The sequence below is a fragment of the Chanodichthys erythropterus genome, chromosome 19, assembly GCF_024489055.1.
Source record: "Chanodichthys erythropterus isolate Z2021 chromosome 19, ASM2448905v1, whole genome shotgun sequence".
NCBI lineage: Eukaryota > Metazoa > Chordata > Actinopteri > Cypriniformes > Xenocyprididae > Chanodichthys > Chanodichthys erythropterus.
Window position 1 is genome coordinate 17,551,663 of NC_090239.1, and position 23,169 is coordinate 17,574,831.

The 23,169-nt window shown below is 37.4% G+C and overlaps 1 protein-coding gene across 2 annotated transcripts in view; it reads left to right on the forward strand.

The window, feature by feature from the left end:
- ormdl3 (ORMDL sphingolipid biosynthesis regulator 3) overlaps positions 1-23,169 on the forward strand; it is a 73,583-nt gene that overhangs the window by 13,493 nt on the left and 36,921 nt on the right. Inside the window, exon 5 of one of the 2 annotated variants that reach the window (XM_067370292.1) lies at positions 15,670-15,729. The exons of the other annotated variant lie outside the window; for it this stretch is intronic. Within the exon in view, the coding sequence (XP_067226393.1) occupies positions 15,670-15,729 (60 nt within the window). The remainder of the gene's footprint in view (positions 1-15,669; positions 15,730-23,169) is intronic. 2 annotated transcript variants of the gene reach the window in all.

Genomic DNA, 23,169 nt, shown 5'->3' on the forward strand with positions numbered 1-23,169 from the left:
TATTATTAAATAGACAGTCTAATAATACATGTACTGAAATGTACTGTAGTTTCAAAGTTACTTGGGGTAGTAGGGTTAGTATGTCAAAAGTGGATTACTGAGAAAAAAGAAAAAAAAAATCCTTAGAAAAATGGAAAATATACTTATTGCACAATGCAATGAGTAATTAATAAATATGGGTAAAACACATGCAAGTAATCAATATGTAAAATTCAGTACAATGGGCCCCTATTTTTTACAAGTATTTTTAGTGTGGTAGATGTTACAATATGAGCTGTCCAACTGAAATGCTTTTAATTATCCGTGTGTGTAATGTCATTATCATAATTTGAATTTGAAAGGAAATGTCTTCTGTCCTGCCTTTTAACATGATGACATGGTGTGCAAACGTCTGAAATATTAATGTGCAATAGAGTACCTGAGTTGACCACCAGGTGTCAGTGCAGCTACTGCAATAAAATGCATTTCAGTGCAGATAATGTGGCCTTGCCGACTAATTAATTTACTGATAACAGTTCAGTGTAGTTTGTGGTTACTACAGAGTGATATGGGCAGTGATAGGATTGTTATGGCCTTCGTTTTTCTCTATCTGTATGATTGACAGGAAACAAAACAGGATATTGTTTTCTTGGCTGCTTTCACAAATAAAAAGTACTTGACTGTAGTCTCATTGATAATATAATCATCTGGTCCTGTGCTGTATTTGATAATGTGACTGAAGGCCACTGTGTCATATTCAAGTGACAGTCTGACAACTGTTTTTTTTTGTTTTTTTTTAATCTTCTGTCCCACAATAAAAAATGTTAATGCATACAGTATGGCTTTTCTTCAATAAAAAAACATTACTGGACATTAATGTGTATGTAAACTGCAAGCCAAGTAAAAATGTCAATAAATTAATATGGGACTATATGTATGTTATAATAGGCTAAGATATAAAGTTTTATACTATATTTAACAGGGGTCCCTCCCTGCTCCATCTCCACCAAGGGGTCCTCCTTGGTCTAAAAAGGCTGAAGACTCTTGCTCATCTGGATTACACTTCTGTTTTGTAATATGTAGTGTCTGTTTCATTCAGCAGGGGGCAGTACATACTACAAATTGACACTAATCCAAAGTGGCATTTGCCACCTAAAAATAGGATTTGCCAGAGGATAAAGGCTCTTTATTTATTATACTTTAGCCTAGATATTTAGCAGAAGTAATGTTTTGTTTTAGTGTGTTAAATTCATTGCTGTTAATATTTTGTCATCTTGGTTTACTATTTAACATTTGAACCGGTATCAAGGGTAATGCAAGTCTGTGATCTTTCATTTGAAAATACACAAAGGCTGCTTTATCTTTTGCCACCCACAGCTTTCATTCTGTCTTTCTTTCTGTCCTCAAATCCACTATGCCCTTGACTCTCTTTCATTCTTTCGGTTTCTTTCGCTTTCTCTCTCTCTGTCAGGTTCTACCCATCAGTTCAGTCAGCTGGATGGGAACATGGCTTAAATCTGTGCACTGGGAACACAGGGAACCCCATGGGTTTTAAAATATTCCTCACTTTCCTCTGCAATGCATTGGCATTTGAAGTTGCTCCTCTTCTGACGGAAACGTGATCTCTGTGATTTAAAGGAGCTCACTTTGAAAGGAAGCACATGTTTATTAAAAAAAGCTTTCAAAGTTCAGGATGTGAAATATAGATGCCCTGTGGTGTCTTATAGCTGTTTATGCTTGCAAGTGCTTTTTTTTTTTCTGAACTGAACTTGGGGGTAAGTGGATTACATTTACGCATTTTTAAATAACCCAAAAAATGGGGACTATGTGAGGATTGTGTCCCCCAGTGTGTGAGGGCATGCAGGACATCGAACATCACATCATGTCCTACTACCAGCAAAAAATAGACATACTAAAGGGGAGGTTGCACTGAATTATGGATATAAATAGAGTTGCCCCTCATTAGGTGCGTTAAACATGAAGAATTGATCCCTCCAGGATCTGTATGATGGAGAGGACAACAACCACTGCTTTGGAGAGAAGCCTAAAAATGTATTTTTAAAGTAGGAAAGCATATGGATGGCTATACGTTTACACAGTGTTTGGCATTGACGACCACATTTAACAGGTGTATCTTAGGGTGCAATCACATTAGTAAAAGTTTGTGGCTAAAAAGGTCAGTTTTTTTTTTATTGTCAATAGTGCATCGATGTATGAAGCACAGCTCATACAGAAGACACTTTCAAACCAAGCAGCTTTTTGGTAACCCAGTGAATTCCTATTGAAATGTTTGGATTTTACCAAAATTTGTCAAACGGTGATAAATGCGGCTAAATGTCGTTAGCGTTTCAAGTTTCTTTCCTGTTTTTGTGATAGAGGCAAGTATCACCTGTAGCCATAGTGACAGTGCAAAGTAAATATCAATAACAGAGCATACATAAAGGTGCAGTCATATTTGGCATTGCTCAGTGAAATTCACAGACGTAATCCAGTATTAATCTGAGTGATGGGGAGTTTTGCATGAGAATGAAAAATTCCCCAATTTCTCCCTAAAGCTTCTTGGTTTGAAAATAACTTCTGAGTGAGCTGCAAAGTCCCTTTCAGGCAAGTCATTTCACTCAGTGGCCATCTTTGAATTTTCCAGTTTTCAGACACTAGCCAAAGTTCTGTTAGCAGGCTCTGTACAGTGACTAAATTTAAATCTATAACCTTTAGATATCAACCACAGTTTAAATTGTCTCTGTGAGCTACCGAAACCACACATATATATATATATGAAGAGTTCATTATATGATGAGATTAATATATATATATATAGATACAGTGTTTAGCATAAATGAGTACACCCCCTTTTGAAAGTAAAATTTTAAACAATATCTCAATGAACATAAAAACAATTTCCAAAATGTTGACAAGACTAAGTTTTATATAACATCTGTTTAACTTATAACATGAAAGTAAGGTTAATAATATAACTTAGAGAACAAAATTTAGAGTTTTACTCAAATTAGGGTGATGCAAAATGAGTACATACCACTGAAAGTCTCTGGAGAAAAGCTAAATTTTAGACTACAAATGTCTCATTTAACAAGAATTCAACCACAGGTGAGTTATTATTCATTACACAGGTGTCCAACAGACAGTTGACTATAAAAGGGTGTTAAAACCCCTTCCCATTTCATGCTGTCAGCAACGGCACCACATGGAAGAGAAATGTCACAAGACCTGAGAAAGAAAATAATTTCTTTACACCAGGAAGGTGAAGGCTACAAGAAGATCAGCAAAGCTTTACTTATCAGTCAGAATACTGTAGCAAAAGTGGTACAAAAATTTAAAAAAGATGGAACTGTAACCATCTCACAGAGACGTCCAGGTCGTCCACGTAAGTTAACACCTCGACAGGAGCGTCTTCTGATTAGAAGGGTTGAAGAAAATCGCCATGCAAGTTCACTGCAGTTATCTAAAGAAGTAGAAAGCCAAACTGGGGTGACTATTTCCCGTGACACAATACGGCATTCATTGCAGAGGAATGGCATGCATGGGTGCCGTCCACGAAAGAAGCCTCTCCTAAAGCCTAGGCACAAAAAAGCCCACCTAGAGTTTGCCAGGGCCCAGGCTGACAAAGATGAAGACTACTGGGACTCTATACTCTGGAGTGATGAGACCAAGATAAATGTTTTTGAAACTGATGGCTTCAAAACTGTATGGCGTCACAAAGGTGAGGAATACAAAGAAAAATGCATGGTGCCTACAGTGAAACATGGTGGTGGCAGTGTCCTTATGTGGGGCTTCATGAGTGCTGCTGGTGTCGGGGAGCTGCATTTCATTGATGGCATCATGAATTCACAGATGTACTGCTCTATACTGAAAGAGAAGATGCTACCATCACTCCACGCCCTTGGTCGTCATGCACTTTTCCAACATGACAATGATCCTAAACACACATCTAAGGCCACTGTTGGATTTCTGAAGAAGAACAAGATGAAAGTGATTCAGTGGCTCCTGATCTGAACCCAATCAAACACCTATGGGGAGTTCTGAAGAGACAAGTTGAGCATCTCTCTCCATCCAGCATTCAGTCTCTAAAAGAGGTCATTCTTAAAGAATGGAAAAAGATAGATGTTGAAAAATGTCGCCAACTTGTTCATTTAATGCCTAGAAGACTCGGTGCTGTCACTAAAAATCAAGGAGGCCATACAAAGTACTAGATATAGTAGTTTTTGTTGTGGGGTGTACTCACTTTTGCATCAATTTGAGTAAAACTGAAAATGTGTTATCTAAGTTAGATTATTAACCTTACTTTCATTTTATAAGTTAAGCAGATGTTATATTAGCTTAACTTAGTCTTGTCAAAATTTTGAAACTGTTTTTGTGTTCATTGAGATATTGTTTAAAATGTTACATTTCAAAGAGGGGAGTACTCATTTACGCTGAGCACACTATATATATAATTGATCTCATTACCTCTTTGCCCAATTAATGTTAGGCCTATGTATTAAGTTCATGTTATTATTATTGCTCAGTGAACCTAACGTTATTAATGATGTTCCCACAAATTAATATCTCATGACCACAACATAATATCATGTTCCGGTGTGTTGTGGCCATGAGAAAACTAAGTGAACTGAACATATCCCCTCCCGTTCACCGTACGATTCCATTTACACAGCAGAGTTTACAAAAAAATGTACTGGCATCAGTTCTGTTACAAAATGCATCTGTCACTCTAGTTAATAATCGAACTGGGTGTGTACCTAACCATATTTAGCACTGCAAAACAGGACTGACAACTTTATTACACTGCTGCGTGAAACCAAGCGGTAAATCTTCCGATTTTCATATATATATACATAGCCTGTAAATTATTTTACACACCTTTGTACAAGTTTATTGCTTTCATTTTCATATGTGTTTTACAGCTTGTTTTCCCCTAGCATGTCTACCCTCATAACTTCTTCAAATGCATGTAAGCACACCTGTTTTCACACAATTATGCTTTCATTCGCAGCTCTGAACTGACCACATTTTACCTCAGGCTAACCACAGTGAAAGCTGTCAGGAAAAAAAAAAACACGATAAAGATGAATTTGTTTAATATCTGAGGGATATCATTAATATCAGTCATTGTCAGTGGTACAAACTTTGAGGTTACTTTTAATAACTTTATATTACGAGACATTAATCATGTCATGTATGAACATTCAAAAATGATTTAAAAGTGTATCTGTTTTGCAAGATACACAAGATGTGCTTTCACAAAAACTATTGCAGGATTACAGCTTATGTCCCTGCAAAAATAAGTCAATTACTAGAGCTCTGATTAAGTACACATTAGGAACATATTAGCATCCCAAGCATAAGGAGATTAGCTTCTCAAACGGTTAATCAGACACTTATCGGGCTGCTTAGAATCACTTTGTCATAAATAATGCCACTGCCCATTAGAACAGATAATGCACACTTCCACAACAGATCTTCAGCACACACACACTTGTTTGTCTATGAAGCATGGTGTGCTTATAATAAGTGGCCTTAACTACTATGTACTTATATCAAAAAATAAGTACAATGTACTTATTGGTTCATATTGAATTGCAAAACACTTGCTGCTATTGAGGTGGGGTACGGGTAAGGTTAGGGAAAGCTTTGGTGGTATGGGTAGGTTTAAGGGTAGGGATAAGGGTTAAAGGATGGGTCAACAGTGTAATTATAAATGTAATTACATGCTGGTGTTTTTAAAATATAAGTACAATGTAAAACATGTATGTACACAATAAGTACATTGTATCAAATTATTAATTTAAATGTAAGTACATAGTAGTTAAGGCCACTTACTATAAAGTGGGACCAAAAGTTTTCCTTTGCGATTTTTGTCCAACAGACGACAACATTGTTAAAATGATCCTTACTCACAAGGACCAGCTGAAACGAATAAAAACGCTGTATTATACATGCCAGACCAGTGGTTGGCAATGTCACAGTTGACAAGAAACACTACGTACCTAACATGTAATGCGCATGATGTCACCATTTTCACAAATTCGTGTTTTGTAGTTTACACTGTATTGTTTTCAAAAGCATACATTTTGAAACCTGTTTTCAAAAGTTTGCAGTTTCAGGCCCCCAAAGCTGTTGTCATGTAAATGAATGGCCAAAACGCATAAAAAGTTTTCCGCTTTTAGTTGAAAATGGTGTCATGTAAATGGCTCCTTCTATGAGTATTAAATATAAAATAATGATTTTTAATATGTTATTCATTTATATTATAATAACTAATTGTGTATATTATTTTCAATAGTAAATATTATATTACATTGCTATACATTAGTATAATTAATATTTCTGTTCTTAAATTGTTATTATTGGAAATGTCTGCAATAGGTAATATGACAGTGGTGTTAAAATAGTCCACATGACTACAGTGGTTCAACCTTAATATTATGAAGCGACGAGAATACTTTTTGTGTACAAAAACAAAACAAAAATAATGACTTTATTCAACAATTCGTTCTCTTTTCTGTCACTCTTGACGTAGTGAACACAGTGCAGCGCTTCCGTGTTTACGTCAGAACGCCGGCTATTGTCCGCTGGCTATTATCGCCAGTATTGGCCACTAAGTTCACTATGTCAACAGCGTAGGAGACTAAGAGAAGAAACTGTTGAATAAAGTCATTTTTTTTGTTTTGCTTTTGCAGTGAGTGTGAGTAATTAATGACAGAAATTACATTTTTGTGTGAACTAACCTTTAAGGCCTATCCTTCTCTTGGGTGGAGTTTTGTTGTGTTTTTTTTTTTTTTTACATTTTACCTGTACAATTTTCAAGCAGCAAACATTAATGATTTTATTGTATTTCAATATAAGGCAGATCATTAAGAGTGATCCGTCCATCCATCCTCCAATCCGTTTGCCATATATAGGGTCGCAGGGATGCTGGAGCCTATTCCAGTATCTTGGGCCAAAAGCAGGGAATTAAGAGTGATCATTTTGTCATATTGATTCACAAGGTAATTGCCGCTGATTGTTGTCTGTCTTTTGAAAAATGTAGACCCAGTGAACTCAGTCTCCTCATTCACATGTGTAGACAGGCAATTAAAACACATGTTGATTCAGTGTTCTCTTGATAATCACTCTCAGGGAAGGCTCTAGTACTCTCTTTAGGAGATCACATTAGCTTCACTTACAGTTAGATTGATTTTCAATGCTTTTAGTCTTGGAATGAGACAAGCACAATGACAGACATGAGTTTTCCAATATTGCGGCATGTCTTGTGTGTTTCACCTCTACCAGTAGGTCTAATTGATTCCATTTTGCTTTACTGAATCAGGTACAGAAAATCCTTTAGGGTCGAAGTGTCCAGGCATACACCAATGTATTTTGACAGAGATTTTCACTAACGCTTAAGATGAATCACCTTTGCCATTTGTCTATATACAGTTCTGTGATATAAAGCAGTGTTTCTCAATGCCAGTCCTCATGACCCCAAGAATGTTCAACACACAAAGAAACTGATGAGTTGAATCAGGAATCAGTTTTAATTTGTGAGACATATACAAAGTTCTCTCATGAAACTCTAGATGGCGCAGGCTGAAAGATCCTTAACTCACTTTGCTTACAATATAGGGCACAGCTGATTGGTTCCTATTGTATCAGTAGCCAATGAGCTCTCTGCTCAACTTTCAAATAGCATTTGTTGTAGCAGTTGCAGCATGCTTTCAGCATACAGAAACCCTCCACCTTCCCCAGCTCCACCTGTATTCACCTTATTCTGCCCCACCCACTTTTAATACTTCACTCTTCCGCATTTTGTCATCCGGCTTCTGCTAAATTGAAACGGCACATCCGGTAGCTCATTCAGTAGTTAGAAGATTGTTTATAGCTAGCTATGACTTTATCGAAATGACAAAAAACATTAATGCCATAAATTGGGAGTGTGGAGAAAACTTTATACGACGATCAGATGGTCCCATATTGTTTACGTGGGTAGACGATATGAAGAAGTGGCCAGAGGAAACTTATGGGGACATATTTAACTGCTTCGTCCTGTCAGGAGTTGATGGAGCAGAGGGTGTAGGTGAAGACTGGAACTATTTTAAATCAGTTGTGTTAAACAAGATATAACTTTGTGATTTGTGTTTTTGAAAAATTATAATTTAATATAAGTTGTATAAAATTCAGTTGTAAGAGTGTTGTTTTCAGGAAGGTAAGACACCTTTTACACCATAATGTAGAGGTAATATTTCACCATTTAAGTTTTCATATGTAGATGGAATTCATTTGCAAACTTGACATGACTTATTCCATTTAAATCAGAAGACTTAATTCCTTTTAATTTTTAATGGGAAATCTACAGAGCTCACATTATATGGTTTTATAAGAAATTACTGACAGCTAACATCTGGTCACATTGTAAATGTTAAAAAAAATAACTACATAGTTTTACACTGATTAGTTGCAAAACCACAGCAAAATATATCGACAAATTTGATCTATTTTAGGGGTGAGGTTAATTGGAACTGTTGTGAGAAAGGATTTTGAAGTTTTTCAGTCGGCATATGACCCGCTCAACGTGTACATTGGCGATGCGCCTAGTGTTGGTGGTGTCTTCTTCAGAGAGTTGCATGCCTCTCTTGGTGAATGCTGGAATAACAAGTTTCATATTGCTTTCATAGAGGAAATCGGTAATGGTGAAGCCTCTGTCTGCTGTAACTTCATCGCCTGGACGAAGGTATTCCAGGAACACTGAACTTGAACTTGCACGCAGCTGAATGGCTTCAGTTCTCCACATTGTAAACGACACCTAATTAATGTCTTTTACATATAAAAGATCACCAGGCATCGTCCAAATCCTTTAATTTTGAATGGCGAGCTGCAAGAATAGCTTAGATTTCCAAAAACCTGCAGTACTCTGACAAGGAAAAGTGCATATGACTATTCAGACCCTGACGTGGCGCTAAGCCCTTTCTTATAAATATGAGCGTTGGCGTGGATTTAAGCGTACGAACACTCTAAGATCAAATGCATATGCACACTTTATAAATGAGGCTCCAGGTTTTGAAACACCAAACCTTTCAGCAAGATCACCCTGCAATAAATTAAGATGCAGCTTAATCAGAGTCATTAGGAGCTGGTCCCAAGTGTGTAGCTGGAAGCTGTTGGTGTATGTATTGGTAAGGTGCTCGGCAACTGAATGGAATCCATCCAATGTCAACCCTGTGAGCTGACAAAGGTGGTTGCTTCTCAGCAGAGTTATGTACAATGGCGCTTGCTCAAAGCATCGTGTTCCCATATCAGATGTAGGTGGCTTCAGGTTGAGTTGTGATTTTGAAGCATAGTTGTGGTCAGAGACAGATGAATCATCCTATTGCGTTTCTGCATCACAGTTCAGGGAATGTGGATGTGATCATCTTCACAGTTGTCCATTGCATCATTGACACTAATCGATGGATCTGTGGAAATAATAGAACCATAAACATATTTTTATATTAGTACTTAAAATACATCATGAGAATTAATATACTTAAACAGAACCTAGGTCAGGCTTGGGAGGGTTACTTTAAAAATGTATTCCATTACAGTTACAAATGACTTCATAAAAAAAGTATCCAGGAATGTAATCCAAGTACCACAATATGAAAGTAATGTAATCGGATTACTTTTGGATTACTTCAAGGTCACACACACACACACACACACACACACACACACACACACACACACACACACACACACACACACACACACACACACACACACACACACACACACACACACACACACACACACACACATTTGTTTTTGTGAATTGTGGGGGCATTCCATAGACGTAATGGTTTTTATACTGTACAAACTGTATTTTCTATCCCCCCACACTAACCCAAACCCTAAACCTAACCATCACAGGAAACTTTGCACACTTTTACTTTCTCACAAAAACTAATTTCTGTATGATTTATAAGCCTTTTGAAAAGTGGGGACATGGGGAATATCCTCATAAGTCACCTCTTTTTGTAATACCTATGTAATACCCATGTCATTATACATAAGTGTCCTGATATGTCACAAACACACACACACACACACACACACACACACACACACACACACACACACACACACACACACACACACACACACACACACACACACACACACACACACACACACACACACACACACACACACACACACACTATATATAATATAATAATAATAATAATAATAATAATAATAATAATAATAATTTTAATAATAATTTTAATAATAATTTTAATAATAATTTTAATAATTTCTGCAAGTTTTTAAATGTTACACATTCCATACTTTTGAATGGGTCTCAACAATAAAAATATTTTACAAATGAGATAAAGTATCTATTGTAATACTATTATCGTTGTTGTTGTTGTTTAGAGCTTAAACATATAAAAGTCACATCAGATCATAAACAAAGTGAACTGAACAAGCTCGGATCAGACATTTTTGTTTATGTTTGTTCTGCTTTAATTTTAATGTTTAGCATTTGGTTACTTTTACAACCTATTAAAACTAAGCAATCATGTCTCATTTCATTTCATTTCCAACTTAGGAATACACAGCCCTGAATAAATATATGTAAAGGGCTATTTAGACATGTAGTGGCTACAGTATGGTATTACAGATTATTTTTAGTCCTTTGATAAAGAAAGTGTTTTTGTAAATGGAAGGCAGAGTTTGCACTGTACAACAGTGTTGTTTGCATTTTTTTCTTTGAAAACAAAATAGTAATGAAATTTCCATGAATTGAAAGCGTTTTTCCCAGCGGGCAGCATTGTTTCAACTAGCAGCAGTGATTCAATCTGTGTCTGAGGAGACTGTAGACAGGTTTTACTTGCACATGCACCAGCGGGTGGCTCGCGTGAGTCATCACTGGCCGAACCAGGAAATACTGTATAATCAAGCAGCACTTAATATGGTGTTATATGGCAAAATAATGATTTATTTAGTTTTAAATGAAACGATTGTAATCCTGATAGTATGCCCCCTTTTTTCAAAATTTTTCAAAAAGTTTTTTTTTTTATGTAACTGTACCGAATTACAGTTACTGGATTTTTGTATCCTGATTAGGTAACGCCGTTACATATATTCCATTACTCTCCAACCCTGACCTAGTTCAATAATCAATATCTGAATGAGAGATTTAGCTAGCTGGCCTGCTAGCATCTGCAATCTCTGTAACTTTCAGCTTCCCATCCATGAAATGGTTTGAACACACATAAGGGCGCTTGGGTGGGCACTTCAAGTTTAGCGCCTTCAGCCATTGCCTCAGGTGCTCCTCGCCTTAAGGTGGTGGGTGTAAATTGTAGAGTTGCGTCTGCTTCACATTGTGTTCGTAACATTGTTGATGCACTTGTTCTCTCTTCTTAATCCAGTTGTTATGGCAGCCCCTAACTGAGCATATAATACTTGACATATTTGCTTTCTGTCATCATCTACCGTTATCAGCTTTAGGATTACGGCTAGCAACTAGCTTAGGTCCCTCTCAGCTGGAAGTAAGATGACGAAACGAACGCAATGGTGTCACCCTTGTTGTCATGGAAAATAAGATGAATAGATCTGTTACAGGTAATTCATGTATGCTATTTTGTATAGCAGCAGCATGTCTTACTTGCTCACAGCAGAGTGTTGTGTATGTATTGGCAGTAGCAATTGCTAATTTTTCATAAAGTATTTGTACTTGCATATATATTAAATCAGTGGCAATAAAAAAACTCCCCAAAAAACAAAGGATGCAAATTAAACTTGACTAAGCCTGATCCTAATCATATTTGACATTTTTGCATTTAGCAAAAATATTTTATGTATTGGTATTTGTATTGGTATTTTAATTGTATTGAGCTTTTAAATTGTCTTTGTAACACTGACATAAAGGTGAATGTGGCCTGTGGGACTTTGGTGAATCGTACATTAAAATCATGAGGTGATTTGTGAAATAGTTTTGGGGGCACATGAAGCTGTCTTTGCCAAGTGGAAACCTGGTGATCTCGGCTTTTTATTGGGGTTAATATGGTTCTTCTAATGCCCTTCATGCCTTTACATCTGCACATTAGAGAATTTCATTATTTCATCTCGAGGGTGGCATACAAAAAGGTGATGTATGTGGGACCCGGAGACACACATGATGAATCTATTATAGTGACATGTTATATGGGCCGTCTCAAGGGAAATAGCACATCATGCTCTGTGTGCAGCACAATTATACAATGTGTTTTTACTCCATTTCTATGCACCACTGCATGTCTGATTTCATGCTTAACCAGAATTACCCAGTAGCCTCTGATGACTCTGAGCCAACTGAGTGAGCTGTCGCTACAGCTCTACTCTCGTTTTTTATCTTGTTTTAAAGTCTTTCCTGCTTTTTACAGTCATTTGGTGAAAATCTATTTTAAAGCCTCTAAGCCTTCAATTCAACTCCATACCAACTATGGAAATCCTATGTTTTGAATAAAGGCAAGACCTCAAGCTCACCTTTACTCTTGGCTCAGTTATGATGTCTGCCAATGTGAGGATTGGCATGTTAGAGTCACGTGACAGCTGCCCCAAATACGGTTCCAGATGGCTCCCTTTATACAGAGCTATTGGGACAGTGACAGTGTTTGCTGAGGACTGGCAGATCATACAGTACATGTAAACAGGTCTGTATGAGCACAGCATGATCTGTTGCATGAACCTTCCCCCTCTCTGATAAACTTAACCACCTCAGATCAGCTGATTGCAATGCAATGCATTAGGGGTCTGTATGTGCAACAATTGAACAGATAGGCAGTCCGTCACATCTCATTAAGCAGGAGTAATACTGTCTCCGCTTGTGGGTGACTAATATGCTTCAGTGTAGCAAGGCTCTCAATTTGTACGATTTGTTCCTAATGGCTGTTACATAATCGTAGAAGACCTAATGATGCACTACAACGGTTGATTATAGTTTACAAGACAGATTGTGTTCACGTCACAACTTCCTAGTTAAGGCCCGAGCACCGATGGTGTGAGGACCCTATTGTAATTGCTCGGTCAATTATTCTTATTCTCTGAAATGAATTGCATTTTTGAGGGCCTAAACGTACTTGAAAACTCATGAAACTTTTGCATACATGTCAGAAGTGGTGAAAATGTATGTCTAAAATGGGTTTCAGAATTAGGTGTGGCAAAATGGCTCAATAGCGGCACCTACAAATTTCAATTAAGTGCCCTTCGTGCTACGTTTCACATACAAGTATGAAATTCGGTAGACACATGTAACAGCCCAACAGTAAAATCATGTTTTACATTGTGATTAACTCCTCGTTGAGATTTAACCTGTCACACGTTGTAGCTAAGGATGAAACGGGATTTAAGTGCATCAATTTACAGGTTACTGAACAGAACTCAGAATCAACAGAACATCAACGTATACGTTACAGAGAACTGAAAGAACAGGCTGAAACGCAGGGCTTAAATACACAGTGAACTGAAGATCTAACGATACTAATTAACAAGACACAGCTGACCTCAAACACTAATCAAATCAGGAACCATGACAACAAGTGGCGGGAAACTAAGAACGAAGAACATGCAACCAATGAAAAACAGACTCTAAACATGAACTAAACAGAACAAAACAACTCAGACCATTACTGGCTGGAAAGGACGTGGTTTATCGGGACGGGAAGCCTCCAGGGCAGATTGGGCTGCTTAGGCGGCCAAGGCAGCACCGGCTGTTCAGGGGGCAAAGTGGCACGGGCAGCTCAGGGGGCAATGGCGGCATAGACAGCACAGGGGACCATGGTGGTGCCAGTTGTTCAGGGGGCCATGGTGGTGCTGCCTCCGGGGTCTTCACCCGGGGGTTTAGCTTGGCTACTACAGCAGAGGACGTACTTAGCCCCAAGGTCAGCACTGCTGGATACCCATTTCCGTGCACGGGGGAACACAGGGGGACAGAAATGGATGGATCCATTGGAGGGGACTGGCGTGAGGTGAGCGGACCAGGCCAAGTGTGTTTCTGGATGAGGAAGATACTTCTCTACCTTAACTTCTTCAACGTTAAACTTTGAACCATTTAAAAAGAGAATGAGATTAATCGACTCGACTAGAGAAATAACAAGCAGGTTCACTATACCGAATTGTATCTTCATCCAGACCCATCAGAAAACAAGCACTGAGGGAAGCATCAGGCCAGCCCACCTGATGAGAGAGCTCTAGAAACTCCTCCACATACAGTACCTCTCCAAATGACAACCCCTCTGCCTCAGTCCCCAAAGGCCGTCCTCAGCCCGGATCATCCTTTCTTCATGCTGCTAGATCCAAATATAGTTAAACTGTTACTGGTTGCTTTACATGTCACTTGACATGTTTTCGCTGTCTGTTGCGTTACACTAATTGTTGAAATTACTGTCATTTCAAGGTTTCAACTTCTAAAAAGCAAGATGGGGCTTTTTTCTCCGGGAGCTGCTACTTGTACCACTGTACCACCTGACCGCTGCAGATTTGTTTAGGCTTTGATAGCGGTGCTATAGAAACGCATAATTCCCAGTCTGAGGATGTGGTCTTTATATTCTTGTGGATTTATAATGGCCAGGGCCTCTGAAGATCTGGCTACAGGAGACTATTTCCACTCATATACACAGATTAAATAGTTGATTTTCTATTTTAATATGTTTTAAAATGTAATTTATTCCTGTGATGGCAAAGCTGAATTTTCAGCATCATTACTCCAGTCTTCAGTGTCACATGATGCTTTAGAAATCATTCTAATATGCTAATATGGTGCTCAAGAAACATTTCTTCTAATTATTTGTGTTTTGCTGCTTAATTTTTTATTTTTTAATTTTTTTAAACAAGTAAAACCAGAGAAATTTTTTTCAGTATTGTGTGATCATGAATATAAACGGCATTTATTTGTAACAGTGTATTTTTTATGTAAAAGTTTTTATTCTTACTTTTAATCAATTTAATAAATCCTTGCTGAATAAAAGTATTAGCCTATTTTCATTCAAAAACAAACCTTACTGACCCCAAACTTTTGAACAGTCAATGTTGCATCTTCTGAAATTCTTATATTTAAAGTGATGTTGCCTCCTTAAATAACATAAGAGCATTTTCTAAGTGTCGTTTAACAACTATAAAGCTTTAAAGGGTTAGTTCACCCAAAAATGAAATTACTGTCATTAATTACTCACCCTCATGTCTTTCCACACCTGTAAGACCTTCGTACATCTTTGAAACAGAAATTAAGATATTTTTGATGTAATCCGAGGTTTTTTATTATTTTTATCTTCCATGGAAAGCAATGTAATTACCATATTCAAGGTCCAGAAAAGTAGTAAAAATATAGTTAAAATAGTCCATGTAACTACAGTGGTTCAACCAATGTTATGAAGCGACAAGAATATTTTTTGTGGTTCACCAGCATGGTCTTGTAGGGTTGAGTTTGAGTAGGCCAGCAGTCTATATGCAAGTTTTGGGGACAAGCATTTCTTTTTCTTTTGTTTTTCTCTTATTAATGATGTAAAGGAAAAATAATATAAGGTTTAACAAAGTCAGGTCAGAGAGGTGAGTGAACACAGATGTATTTTTATTAGACAGAGGCATGAACACAGGCAAATGATGGAAGCAGGTGAATAATGGATCAAGCACTTTCTGAAAATTCACTTAGCTGAATGTTAACAGAGTTTGTCTATGCAGGAGGAATCGAACGGAGAACAGGAGACGGATGACGGCAGGAATGGAGATATGGAAACTCAGGTGAGTAGCGGGTAAAGAGTCTAGGTACGTGAGACGAGACCAGACAGTGAAGTGAAGGGAGTGAGGGCAGGTGCAAGTGATCAGTACTCGGGAGACTGTGAGCGAGTGGGTGGAGCGTGGTGATCCGGTGACGATGCGTAGGTGTTGGTGGGTGTTGGCTGCGACTCCGTGACACATATGATTTATTGAATTATATGATTATAACTTTGTAATTTCCTTTGCTCCCTCTGCGGAAAGTACAACTAAAAAAAGTAATTGTTTAAGTTATAATTACATTATTAATCAATGTCACTGATAAACTGGTAAAACGTTTCAAAGCATGTCTCCTGTTTCAAAAGATTTGAACACAAATCATTTCAAATCAGTTAAAATGAGCATGTGTGCATTGCAAAACAAAAACATTTAGAGGGTAACACTTACAATAAGGTCTCATTTGTTAACATTATTTATGTATGAACTTACATTAATGATGATCAATACATTTGTTACAGTATTTATTAATCTTTGTTAATGTTAGTTAATAAAAATCCAGCTGTTCATTGTTTGTTCACATAGCATTAACTAATGTTAACAAATGCAACATTTGATTTAATAATGTATTAGTAAATGTTGAAATTAACATTAACTAAGATTAATAAATGCTGTAGTATTGTGTTAGTTCATGTTAACTGAAGTAGTTAACTAATAAAAGCCTTATTGTAAAGTGTTACCAGTTTATAGATACAAAAACCAAGAATAATGCCTAATAAAAGCATAATCATAAGCAGTTCGTTCAATAACAGGTTATGATAAGCTTTTTCAATGGGACAGTTAATAACCACTTGATAATGAAAGTTCAAAAGTTGCTATTTTTAAAGACTTTCATGTTCATTTGTGAACTCACATGTGTCAAAATCCAGCTGTCAGTCACTGATTCCAAAAAGTGCACATGGTAAAGGGTATGTCATTGCAGTCATGAGCATGAAATATGGTTAACAATAGTAATAGCATCAATTTCTGAAAGAGAATTAATTCAACCAAAGTCAACCAAGTGGCAACTTAAAGGGCTTCAACAACTTTTGCACATATACCAGATATGACAAAGAAATGAAGCCAAACTGGTTTGTAATAAGTGAATATGGTAACAGGAGCTGTTTAATCATTCTCTAGTGAGATATTGATTTTATTTGCAGTTGATTTCATCTTTAGCTGTGTGGCTGTAAGTCAGTTGTAGTTGTTTCGTTTCTGCTCATCTCTTTTTTTTTCTGTTCCTGTTGATCCTCTTATCCTCATTGATTCTGTTTGTTAACTGAAGGTGTCATCAGTAATGCTCTGTCATCACATGTTGGGGACCAGGAAACTAGCAAACAGTATTCCATGCTGGTCCCAGCATGCAAAACATGGTGACCAGCAGTGCTGGATTTTTCAGCAAGGGTGTGGTATCTGCTATTAGTGGTGCTAAGCTAATGACTTTGCATGAAGGTATCTAATACCTACGACAAAACTCCACAGCACCAGCCATGAGTCACAGGAGGGGTCATCCGTCTGTTCTTCCAGCATGCATCACCCTGACATTCAGAGCCGAGCTTGCATTTGTGGTCCCATTAGTGGTAATTTACAGGCATATTTCATAGGGAACAGAGGAGGATGGATAGCTCATATTAAGGGCTGTGGACGGGAGGCTCGTATGTGTGTGTTAGACTTAGGGGGCTCTTTCCTCATTTGCTTCGGAGGGCACCTACCTCAAGAGACAAGTGCTTCTCAGTGAGTGCTGAAAAGTAATGCTCACAAGGGCTTGCATCGATTAGCTGTACACACAAAATTGTTCCTCATCTCCAGACTCATTAACATCCCTTTCTTCATTTAAGTGGTGCCATTTGCATGGCAGAGTCCACACTGACATGGCAGTGCCCTTGTATTTGAGTGGGGCGGCTGGCAGACTTAGGTTTTGGATTTTAAAAGCTTATGAACATTTTTCAAAGGGTGCTGTCGGATCATAATGTTGTACTCTAAAGGTAAATTGACAACTTGGTGGTACTAAGCGAAACAGTTTGTCTGAGAGAGCGATCGTAATGCTGGGGTTGGCATTGTTAGGTTAAGCCATTCAGTTTACTTCCATTTGCTCATGAAACTTAAGCTCCCAAATCTGCTCATTGCGTTTTATTTTTTTTAACCTGATGATCATATTGACCAGTATAACCAAACAATATAATCAATCACTCAACCAACTACCAACCCAGGCTCATTGGAAAAACATGTCTATGGCAGTATTTCTGCTTGTTGCTCATTTTGCGACACTTTCAAAGTGAAATGTCCAGCAAGTGGCACTAAGGACCTGTTTCCACCTGGTCTTAAAGGATTAGTCCATTTTCAAATAAAATTTGTCATATGTCATCCAAGATGTTTCTGTCTTTCTTTCGTCAGTAGAAAAGAAATTATGGTTTTTGATAAAAACATTTCGGGATTATTCTCCTTATAGTGGACCTCAATGGCTTCCAAATGGTTGAAGGTCAAAATTACAGTTTCAGTGCAGCTTCAAAGGCCTTTAAACGATACCAGACGAGGAATAAGGGTCTTATCTAGCATTTTCTACAAAAATACAACTGTATATGCTTTATAAACATAAATGGTCGCCTTGTAGGTGCTTCCGCTTTCCGTATTCTTCAGAAAGCTTACGTTGTATGTCCTATGCCTTCCCCGTTTCAACTTATGGAATGAACGCAGCACCAGTTTCGTTTTTTTCCATAAGTAGTTCCGCTTTTACATACCACCTAGATATTATTAACAAAAGCAAGTGTGGCATGAAAACGCATCTGTTGAAGCAACAATGTCATTTTAGTTTGCTTCTACAAGTCTTTGAGCTGTACATCTGTATGTCTTTTATATTTGTATCATTTAATATAGTTAATCAATATCACATTTTCTCCAAATATCAGCATGATTACAAATGTGATATTGATTTTACACAACAGTTCAATAAATAAGAAGTTGATTTTTAGTGACTTAAATTTTAGACACAATATTGCCTGTTTTCGCTCTATTTCGCCAATGAAAATAGTTCCAAACAATGCCACATGACTGATTTGCGTCTCTTGTCAGCAAACGGTGGTGAATGGACGAATTGTTTGAATGAATGATTCAATGACTCACTCATTAAAACGGTCAAATGTTTTGTTCCTGAATGAATCAGCCGTTTGAATGAATTGGTTGAATCTCAATGACTCACTCATTAACACTGACTTGCTGCCACCTACTGGCGGTTTAATTTCACATTTAAAGTATCTTTTTATTCTTTAAATAATTTCAAAATATCAATGTTCACCATTTTATGTTTAAAACATCAAAACATTATTTATGCATTTGTAACTGCAGTGAAAATGCATTTGTCAGCTGTGAGCTGCATTAAACAGTGTGTAAATGCATTTAAATGGCACTTCAGATGCAGATTCTGTGTTTTCTCTGCATTGAAAAGATTAATATTGTTGATTCTGATTTCATTTGATTGGTAACAGCCCTATTGTCTTATTGTTCTTATTGAATTTATTGATTAAAGGTAAGAATTTGACACAAAAGATGAGGCATACATTAGGTTAAAAAATGGCTTTATAAGGGTAAAAATGCCCTTAAAAATGTAAAAATCTATTTAAACTTATTTAAAAAAGATCATTTTTCAAGTCACTGCTGTGAACTAACCACCGCACAAAATATGAAGAATATCAAAAACTTTAAGAGTCAGCTGCCCACAGCAGCCCAAAACCTGCCAAGGTACCAACACAATAAACACACTCAGCAAAATATAGCCTAATTAGCGTTATCAAGAAAATCCCAGAAAATATCGAGATATAATTTTTTGTCAGTATCGCACACCCCTACTCTGTGGTGACTTATGTTGGACTTCTCCAATCATTTAGTCCGCTTAAACTCTGCTCCTTGTAAACTCACTTCCTCCATTCATTCAACAACTGTCTGATAGAAGCAAGACCCCTGCCTAATTTTTTTTTTCTTTCATTTTTGATAATCTCTTTCAGTCTGATCACATTACAATAAAGAAGAAAAGATCTATCGTTACTTCCATTTCATTGCACCTTTAATTAATGATCTAAAAATATTGCAGAATCTTACGTTTCTGACTTAAACTGTTTAGTTTTAGACTTTGATTCGATTTTGATCCACTAGGAACTCCAGCACTGATTTTGAAATGCTGACAGACGTTACAAACTTGGCTTATCTTCTTCACAGTGATCGACTGTCGTTTGGCACTCTCGCCTCTAATTTGCTTAAAATTCTGCATTTTTTTTGACACGCTCTTGCCCTACCTCTGTCAAAAACTCAATCCCCCAAGCATGATGCTTATGTCCCATAGAGAATGAATTGGAAGCGCCAACTTATGCTCCGAGTCAAACCAGTAAACAACCACATAAATATCACACAAGCTTTTGTACTTTTTGAAAACCTTGATAATTTCACTGCTATCCCAACTGAGCATGTGACACTATGACAAGACTAAGAGTATTATTGATGAACACTGGTTCATTATTGAAAAGAATGCTTAGTCTAAGAGCAGTATTCATGAGGAAGTGCTGTCTGTACTCAGAGGCGTAAGCGATATGTGTGAGGGTTAGTGTGTATGATGCTATTATGAAGGGTGTTTTATGGGCCTCGGGGACATGGCATTATTACAGAGAGCCACAGCAGAAAGAAAGAGATGCTCACTAAACACTTAACATGAATGATTAATCAAAAAGAAGATTCTCACAAAAGGTCTCAGGGCTTTATTAGTCTTCAGTGACCCTAATAGTCACACTGGATTTGGAAAGGACCTTTCAACGGCTTGAAAATGAGCATGATTACTCCCTTGGCGATGCATAGTATGTTCAGCAAATTCATACAAATTTCAGTTCTAATTACTGTCAAAGTTTAGAAGGAAAAATGCATGTTTTTTTTGTGTATCCAGTACAAAGTGTCTTTTGTTGAACAGGAAACAAGATTTTTACAATTCCCAAAGAAAGTATCAGTGGTCTTTGGGATTTATAAAAGTCACTTCTACTGTATGTTGCTGTTGTTATGTGGAAAGTTTGAGTGGTTTTTAGCATGTTGCTCTGTGGTTGCTGTGGTGTTCTGGTTGGTTGATAGGGCATTACTTTCAGGCCCATGTTAAGAGCATGATTCGAAACAGGATTCATAAAGCTTCGAAGCTTCATGAAGCAGTGTTTTGAAATCACCCATCACTAGATATTGTTGAATAAAGTCGTTTTGTTTTTTTTTGGTGCACAAAAAGTATTCTCGTTGCTTCATAACATTAAGATTGAACCAATGTAGTCACATGAACTGTACCTTTCTGGGCATTTGAAAGTTAACTTGCTCTCAATGCAGGCCTCACAAGCCATCGGATTTGATCAAAAATATCTTAAAAGCTCTTACGGGTGTGGAATGACATGAGGGTGAGTAATGATAGAATTTTCATTTTTGGGTGAACTAACCCTTCAAAAGGTACTAAAGAGGATCTTTTCGACGACTGAGAAACCAAAGACTGTTACTGAGTTTTTGAAATGAGCGCATGCGTAAGAACAACCCCCCCTGGTTTTGTGGGAACGCCTCAAAAAACTTGTGCACGAGTATTGGAACACGAGTGTTTTCCACCGGCATTCGCTGTGTCGTGTTAGTGGATTCATTATGTCGGACTCACCGCAGGTAACTCATAATCTGCAGTTGTTACTCCTGTCTCCTGACAAAAACATTGCATGCAGCGCCTGTGGAGTGTGGAAAGTTACTGGAGAGCGCAGCCACGCTCGTCTCTCACAAGGAACGTCATGGCAGTGATTGACAAGCCAGAGGGCCAATCATTTGCATGATGATCGCGTAAATGATTGGCTGATGTTTTTAAGGCCCTACCTCGTGCACAGATGATGTATATTAATATTATTCCTTTCAGTGCACCTAATAAATAGTCTTTTATCAGTTAGTAAAGACAGTTTCAAGTAATATTGCAAAAATGTATAAAACAAAACATCCTCTGTAGCACCTTTAAGTTGCTTTGGATAAAAGCATTTGCCAAATGTTCTTGTTACTCGTTTACTCCAAAATGAAAATTCTCTCATCACTTACTCTGACATAATCCCAAATGTATATATATTCCATTGGAACACAAAAGGACATTCTGAAAATGCCTCAGTGATTTTCTTGTCCATACAGTGAAAGACAATAGGGTATGATGTTGATTTGGGGTGTGTTCACATTTGGTTCTCTTGGTTCTTTTGCTCTGAACCAAATAAGAAAAGGATACATTTAGTCCTGGTTCGCTTAGCATTCAAACTGTCTTTTATGCACCGATCCTAAAAGATACAAAACAAAAAAACAGCTTTTATGATGCATATTTTGTGATGGAACTTATCAAACATCCAAAACAATGTGGGTTAAGTGCGCTTATTGTTTGTGTGTATATATAGAATATAGATGCGAATTCAGAGAGAACTTATAAAATGTGTAAAGGAGTCAGAACAGCACCAGTAATTCCTCCGTTGCACACAAACGAAGATCTGCTGCAAGGAGACGGCAGTTCCAACTCCTGTATTGAACTGTAATGCTGAATGTAGCTCCTATGCCTATAAGAACCAGGTAGGCTTGAGCATTCTGTCATTTTTAGGTTCACATCTTGTAACATCACATCCTGTTTCTGGTTTGTTTAGATGACTTTGCTCAATGTTACATTCATATTGGATTCAAATCTTACCAGAGTTCGTTTGGAAGCGATAGGTCTTGGTACGCATTTTTGATGCGCATGTTCGGATAGCAGCATTCACATTCATTCAAATGAACTGCGGTAATGGAGCAATCGCACCAGAGTTCATTTTAATCTAACCAAATCTGCCAAGTGTAAACACCCTTAGACCCCATTAACTTAAATTTTGTGGACAAATACAGTTGAAAAGCACTTAAAAATGAATTTAAATTTAAAATACTTGAGAAAATTGAGAACATAATCTCTCATGTGAAATAACATTTAGATAAAGGCACTGGTGTTATGTGTGCACTCTTTTAGACAACTTCAAAGGTGCTACATGCTGTCTGTCTCTCATACCCTCAGGGCTCTGAGAAAGAGCTGTGTTTAGGTGTGTGTGTGTGTGTGTGTGTGAATGAGAGGTGGGATTGACAGATGACTCATTGATGCACAGTTTTATGCATGGTTTTCAGTTCACCTCAAGGCTCTTAGCACAGTCATCATTTAAGGTGATTGCTGTGGAAATCACAGAGATGACATGCAGGCCAAGAGATGACAAAAAATAGCAAAAATCATACTGACAGTCCCCTGTCTGAAGGGAGCACCTTGAAATTCATTTACAGCCTCTGTATGCCGGTGTTTTTTGGCTTCATGTTGATCTAAACATTTTATGACATAGTAAATACATGATTAAGTAATGAACTTTAAAGGCGATGTGTGTAATTTCTGTGCCATAAAACTGT